Raw genomic sequence first — 7,337 nt, forward strand, 5'->3', positions numbered from 1 at the left:
CGCAATAGAGCCCTAGGGCCACGCGGCCTCATTGGCCGGGGGGCCGTGACGTCACGCCGGGGCCCCGCCCGCAGACCCTGCGGAGGGTGACTTCTGGACTCGGTGGGTCCCAGGCCTGTCACACCTGCGACCTGCTTTGCCATGTGCTGGGTGGGGAGAGGAGGAAGGGACAGTCTGCAGCTTGGGGGAAGGGGGAAGCTCCATCCTGAAATGCTGTGGGGACACTGTGAGTGTGATGCAGGAGAAAGTTCCCAGCCGGGGATGGTGACACGCTGGGTGTAGACCCCACTGGCCGGAGCCCCGCCTGCGGTCTGGCCCCAAGTGTCTGCTGCTCCCTGTAGAGAGAGAATAGCAGGTGTGTGATCTGTGGGTCTCTGGAGGAAGGGGGACCCCCTGTTCCCACAGAGCCAGCCCCCTCTCACTTCACGTTTGGAGACCTTGGTGTCCACGCCCCAACCTCCCCCCAGTGACATTTCTCTCCCAACCCAGGACCACCAACCACACTCAGGACCAGGGGCAGACGGGCACCGTGCTGGCTTGTGCCAGTGTAGCCTGCGGCTCTGTCCGCAGTACCCCGCACCTGTGACCAACTGGTGGGTGGGGTGGGCTGGGGCTAGGCTGCGCCCAGGGTCACAGGGGTCAGATAGAGCTTGCTTGGGCGTCTGATGGAAGCCTCCCCATCTGACAGCTGAGGTGACCCAGTGCAGGTGCGAAAAAGTTGCTGGCCAACCAAGTGCATGCTGAATCTAATTTCCTGTTTGATAATGCAAAGATCAGTGGTGTCTTTGGCCCACACTCTGGAACCCCAGAAGGCTGCTAGGCACCTCACAGGGCTGGGGGCAGCCCTGTGGCCACCTCACTCCCAAAGCTGGGCTGTCCCAAATGCTAGTTGGAGTGACTGTATGTCCGCTTGCAGGTCTGAGGTTCACAAAGCTCAGTGTCTTAGCCCTTAAGAGACAGCGTAGCTCAGTGAGCTGGGAGGACTTTGGTACAGGCATCCACATGGTAAGCATCTATTGAGCACTTACTGTGCGCCCGGCATAGCTTATTAACTACCCACAATGCTTTTCAAGGTAGTACTATTATGTCTAGCTTTCAGATAAGAAAACTAAGGCCCAGCTGAGTCAAGTAACCCAGGAGCTGAAGTTGGAGTCTTGCAGCCCTCACCCCTCGCTGTATGGCCTCCGTATGCCGAGGTCAAGGAGGTTTGCTGGACACCGGAACGGCTGGTTGAGGGTCTGGGGTGGGGAAAGAAAGGCCACTCTGCAAGCAGGAGCCTCATGTTTGGGAAGGAAGTCCCAGAAGTCCCCCGAGCCCCTTAGGAGACCGTTAAGGGGCACCGGTGGGGTCCAGAATGAACTCCTCCCCTGGGCCAGGGGTCTGGGCAGGCCCAAAGCAGAGGCACCAAGATGAATGAGACATGTCCCTCAGAGGTCCCTCGGTGTCCGGGGGCAGGGGGGCGGGGTCAGGCCACAGGCAAACCAAAAGAAACTCAGACTAGACAAACAGGTGCCAGGCAGCGTGTGGAGAGGTGTTGCCTCCTGTCCTCAGCACCAGGGTCCTGCGCGGGCCTGTCCACCCCAAGCTGGAAACAGTCCCTGGGGGATCATGTGGCTCTGTCTGGTACAGTAGGCCCCATAGTATCTGGGGCAGAAGTGCAGCTGGTGATTTTAAACAGGTGAGAAGGGCCAAGTGTAGGCAGAGCACACAGTGGACCTTCACTTAGCATGTGCTGCTTCCCCCGCTGCCTACTCAAGGCTGTGGCCAGAGGGGCCTGTCCTGGGGAACCTCACATCACGGGGACTGGCCAGCACTCCCTACAGGGAGGCAGCTGAGGCTGCGGGGCTGAGAAGGAGGAGGGAGGGACTTGCCGCCCAGCCCTCTGGCAGGATGGGGCAACTCCCTGACAGGTGCCTCCTGCCCAGCATCCTCATCTCTGGCTCACGTCCACAGGTTGTTGGCACTTCCTCCCTGGGTCAAGGTGTGCTCCCTGGGCTGTCTACAAGCCCATGCTGCCCAAGGCATCCATAGCAAATGCCGACCACGGTGCAGGGCACCCCTGTGTACAATACCTGACCCGGGGCTTAAGAGGCGGGGTGTCTGTCTGCCCCTGTCTACCTTGAAGGAAACATCACCGTCCTGTTCCAGAGGACATGCGTGCAGAGACCCCGCGCCAGCCGCACAGCTGGAATACTCGAGCTTAGGTTGAACCCCAGCTTGTGGCAGTGCCAGGCACGCCTGGGTGTGGGAGGCCAGCTTGGGCTGCGCTGGGCAAAGCAGGCTGCTCTTTCCCAGGGTGGGCATGAAAGTGGTCACCAGATCACCCTGACCTCACAGGGCAGGTTTGGGGGACGCGCACATCCTCATTTGGCCAAATGACATGGGACGGGGTAAGGTGAGGGCCATGACATTCACCGGGGAAGCCTCGTGAAGGCTGTGCAAGGATTTGGGGACGTTTGCTGGCAAGAGGACTTGTGGGCCAGGGCCAGGGCACACATGGGGCAAGAGTGCCCATCTGGGCCAAGCCTGGCTGGTTCCCTAAGGATGTGGGTGGCCTGGAAGGAAGCCCAGATTCCATGTCTTGACCAGGAGTGAGTGGAAGGGATAGAACGTGCACTTATTAGGCACCTCTGTTGTGTGTCCCCTGGGGTACCAGAGACATGGGCAGGAGGCACAGAGAGTGGAGAGGAGGGTGGAGCAGCCCAGGGCAAGACAGGTGATGGCATACTGGGGGACCCCTCCACCTCACGCTCCCAGGAGTCCCGGAGGGAGAGTTGAAGCCAACTGAGCGCTCGTTGGCTTCTCCTCCACTGCAGATGCTCGTGGTCCCTGGTGTCCCCGGGCCGCCGGGCGTGAGGGCTGCTGCTCCGAGCCGGGGCCGGGCTGTGAGGAGGATGCCCCAGCCGCCCGCCAGCTCCTGCCTGCACCATGAGTGATGAGCGGCGGCTGCCTGGCAGTGCAGTGGGCTGGCTGGCATGCGGAGGCCTCTCGCTGCTGGCCAACGCCTGGGGCATCCTCAGCGTGGGCGCCAAGCAGAAGAAGTGGAAGCCCCTGGAGTTCCTGCTGTGCACGCTCGCGGCCACCCACATGCTCAACGTGGCGGTGCCCATCGCCACCTACGCCGTGGTCCAGCTGCGGCGGCAGCGCCCGGACTACGAGTGGAACGAGGGACTCTGCAAGGTCTTCGTCTCCACCTTCTACACCCTCACCCTGGCCACGTGCTTCTCCGTCACCTCCCTCTCCTACCACCGCATGTGGATGGTCCGCTGGCCTGTCAACTACCGGTGAGCTCCCAGGCACGTGCATGTGCGCACTCGAACGTCTGGTGTTCTCGGGCACGAACAGGAAGACCACCTGGTGTCCCCGTGTGCACAGAGGCTCGCGGTGTGGTGGCCGTGCCCGAGGTGGTCTGCCCCAGCTGCGTTGTCCCGGGTGCGGGCGGGGGTCTCAGGACGGGCACCCTGGGCTGCAGGGATGCACGTGGGTGTACGGTGTCCAGTGCAGAAGTGCTTGGTGAGAGGAACGTGTGACATGTGCATGAATGTCACCTATGCAAGCAACGAACCCCACCATGCTGGTCGTTCCACGCCTGCCATGTACTGGGGACCAGGACCATTGGGGGATCCTCTACAAGTCACCCCGTGAGTAACACTGGGTCCCTTGTCCTATCCCCCCCGCCCACGTGCCAGGCTGAGCAATGCCAAGAAGCAGGCGGTGCACACGGTCGTGGGCATCTGGATGGTGTCCTTCATCCTGTCGGCCCTGCCCGCCGTCGGCTGGCATGACACCAGGGAGCGCTTTTACGCCCGCGGCTGCCGCTTCATCGCAGCTGAGATCGGCCTGGGCTTTGGCGTCTGCTTCCTGCTGCTGGTGGGTGGCAGCGTGGCCATGGGCGTGGTCTGCACGGCCATCGCCCTGTTCCAGACGCTGGCCGGGCAGGCAGGGCGCCGGGCCGACCGCCGCGCCTTCACCGTGCCCACCATCGTGGTGGAGGACGCACAGGGCAAGCGCCGCTCCTCCATCGACGGCTCCGAGCCCGCCAAGACCTCGCTGCAGATCACGGGCCTGGTGGCCACCATCGTCGTCCTCTACGACTGCCTCATGGGCTTCCCCGTGCTGGTGGGTGAGCCAGTCAGTTGGGGGGAGCCCGGGGACAGCCCTGGGGTAGACACACTGCAGGCGTCAGGCATTGAATCCTCACACCTGACTCTTTAAGGGGCGGCATGCTCAGCATCCCCATCATACAGACTTGGAAATCAAAGTTCAGGGAGGTAGAAGGAGCCACTAAAGTCGGGGCTGCCGTGGTGGGACTTGAACCCACCTCGGGTGACTGTGGAGCCCAGGGTCTTCCTGCCGCACTGCGGGGGACTTGCCTCACCCTCTGCCCATTCGATGCAGAAGATATGGAAGGTGGGCAGCATGTCCACAGGCTTCCTGGTGGGTCCAGGTCTTAGGATGGACAGAGCAGAATCAGCTTTAGTCCTGAACTGGGAGGCAGAGCAGGCTTAGAACGTCTGCTGAACAGTTGGACTTGATCCCAGGTGCTAAGGAAGGTCAAGGTGAAGGCTGGTCTGAGGAAGGTCAGGGCCAAAGTCCAGAGCTCCTGCTAGTGAGGCCTGGCCCAGGAATGAAGTCTGGACCCAGCAGCCATGCCTTCCCACCCCTGGGGCTTTGTCCCAGTTTCCGGAAGGGCCTGGAGCAGGTGCGGGTGTGGGACGAGGACCAGAGGTTTTGTGCAAGCAGCTAGGAGACACTGGAAGACACGAATTGAAGAGGGTGACAGGTGGAGTGGCAGACTCATCGTCAGGGAACACACTCGGGATGTAGCCCCTGGCAACGTGCTGTCCCACCCTCGGTGGGCCCAGCACCCCCCCGGTACGGGGGTGCTCCTGCGTGCAGTCCCTGTGCTGGCGGAGGGGGCAGTGTGTGTGAAATTGCAGAGCCAGCAGGGCGCAAAAGCAGGGAAAGCTCCCCAACCCCACCTCTTCAGGGTAGGAAAAGGGGTGCCATCTATGGAGCCCACTCCGTGGTTCAGGGAGTTCTTGGCCTATTTCACAGATGAAGAAACTGAGCCCCAGAGAGGTTCAGCCGCTTTCCGAGGGGCAGGCAGCTCACGTTCAGCAGCTTTCCGAGGGGCAGGCAGCTCACATGGCAGAACCAAGATGATGTCTGCATCACACCCACTTCCTCTCCGATGGGAGAGTAATTAAATGTCACTCTGGGTGGAGGAGTCGGGAATGAGGAAGGAGGGACCCTGGGCAGTGACCCAAAGGCTACCTGGCTGGACCCTCTGAACCCCAGAAACTGCTCTGACTCTCCTCCTCTGGGGTTCGAGGCCTAGGCGCCCAGAACAGGGGCGGGGCCAAGGAAGCCGCTGGCCATGGCAGAGCCAGAAGGGCAGGAAGTTCCCTGCACTGGGAGGCTTGAGATCTGGTCCTCTGAGCCTCAGTTTCCCCTTTCCCAAATGGGCGTGATAGTCTATGCCCCCACCTCTGTCCTCAGGCAGTCCATGAGGGGACTCTGAGGAAATGCGTGCCCTGTGAAGGGCTGTGCATACGTGGGGCTGTGACTTCGTTTTGGCTGCCAGCAGCTCGCAGTGGGCAGAGACTTCTAACCTCACGGTCTGGCTCTTTCCTGCCCTGGAGCCTAGAGCTCTGTCTGCCACCACCACCTCCTCCTCTGGCTGGTGGGCACTCAGACCTGCCATCCGGATGGGAGGACCTAGGCTGGGAGGGGACACTGTGCGATGGGGACCTGCGGGGTGCCAGGCCGAGCACTGTGCCCACAGGTGGTGAGCTTCAGCAGCCTGCGGGCAGACGCCTCAGCGCCCTGGATGGCGCTGTGTGTGCTGTGGTGCTCGGTGACCCAGGCTCTCCTGCTGCCCATGTTCCTCTGGGCCTGTGACCGCTACCGTGCCGACCTCAAGGCCGTCTGGGAGAAGTGTGTGGCCCTCATGGCCAACGACGAGGATTCGGAAGATGGTGAGGGTGAGGGTGCCCTGAGAGTGGCCTCCGGGGAGAGTGGCATCTGGGTGAGGTCACTGGAGTCATCGGGATAGCAGCCGTCAAGTGGCCACCCCATGGCACTGTGGTGATCCCATCCTCTACTGCCAGACATCCCAGTATTACCCCCAAATGTGCTCAAGCCGCCGAGGGACTTAAGTGTACCCCCAGGGCACTCTCCTGTCCCGCTAGCCTGCCCTAGGCAGTAGCTGTGGACACCAGACTGCCTGTATTCCAAGCTTCCAAACTTGGGGATCCCCGGTGGCTCCTGCAGACCCCAATTCTATTCCTCCAGCAATGACAGTGTAACCCCAGGCTGACCCTTGCTGTGTGCCAGGCACTGTCAGCCCCTTGTGTGTATTTTGTCTCCCCTAAGTTCACAAGGTAACCTCAGGCCCCACCCCATTGACAAGGAAACTGGTTCAGTGTGTAACTTTCCCATTCCCACAGCTAAAAGGTGGCAGAGTCAGGATTCGAATCCAGGACCCTGCCCTTTGTCTTTTCCATAACCTTCTGCCCTGTGTATGCCTATGGGGGTCCTTGGGCTCATTCTTTGTTCTTCCCAAGTTCCCGTGACCCTAAGCTGCCCCACCCCGCAGATACCAGCCTGGAGGTTGCCATGCCCCGGGACTTGGTGCTGGAGCGCTCCCTCGACTACAGCTACGGGGGCGACTTCGTGGCCCTGGACCGGATGGCCAGCTATGAGCTCTCGGCGGAGGGCGGCCTGTCGCAGGTCTACCCGCTGCGGCCCCTGCAGGAGGACAAGATGCAGTATCTGCAGGTGGGAACGGGGCGGGGCTCTGAGCATGCGGTTGGCGGCGTCCTGACTCCCAAGGCCTTTTCCACTCCGAGCCGGTGTCATGCCTGCCACGGCTCCAGAGTGGCTTTCCCACTCACCGCCAGCACGCACTGGCCCCAGAGCCTGTGCACGTGGGCCCCCAGTCCCTGCCTCCGCGTCCCCTCGTGTTCTGGGAGCGTGGTCCCCCTGGCGCCTGTGTTTCTTCCTTGGTGCTCAGCACCCCATGTAAGGTGTCTTCTCCCCAACCGACCCAAGGTACAAATGACAACACAGGCTCAGAGAGATTGTCACCTGCCCTAAATAGAAGCAGGCCACCCTGCCCCGTGTCGGGAGGCGAGGCTCGGGTCCCTGTTTTCCAGGAGGGCAACCCAAGTTAACCCCGCGGGTCCTGACAGGTCCCGCCCACGCGACGCCTCTCGCACGACGATGCGGACGTGTGGGCCGCCGTCCCGCTGCCCACCTTCCTGCCGCGCTGGGGCTCCGGCGAGGACTTGGCCACGCTGGTGTTGCCCGCCGGGCCGGACCGGCGCCGCGAC

The 7,337-nt window shown here is 62.0% G+C and overlaps 1 protein-coding gene across 1 annotated transcript in view; it reads left to right on the top strand.

The window, feature by feature from the left end:
• Positions 1 to 7,337, top strand: part of GPR153 (G protein-coupled receptor 153) — a 9,283-nt gene continuing 1,946 nt past the window's right edge. Inside the window, exons 1-5 of the mRNA XM_015591317.2 lie at positions 1 to 3,284; positions 3,690 to 4,119; positions 5,789 to 5,987; positions 6,602 to 6,783; positions 7,197 to 7,329. Of these exons, the coding sequence (XP_015446803.1) occupies positions 2,929 to 3,284; positions 3,690 to 4,119; positions 5,789 to 5,987; positions 6,602 to 6,783; positions 7,197 to 7,329 (1,300 nt within the window). The 5' untranslated portion in view covers positions 1 to 2,928. The remainder of the gene's footprint in view (positions 3,285 to 3,689; positions 4,120 to 5,788; positions 5,988 to 6,601; positions 6,784 to 7,196; positions 7,330 to 7,337) is intronic.

This window comes from Pteropus alecto, unplaced genomic scaffold (genome assembly GCF_000325575.1).
Source record: "Pteropus alecto unplaced genomic scaffold, ASM32557v1 scaffold125, whole genome shotgun sequence".
Lineage (NCBI taxonomy): Eukaryota > Metazoa > Chordata > Mammalia > Chiroptera > Pteropodidae > Pteropus > Pteropus alecto.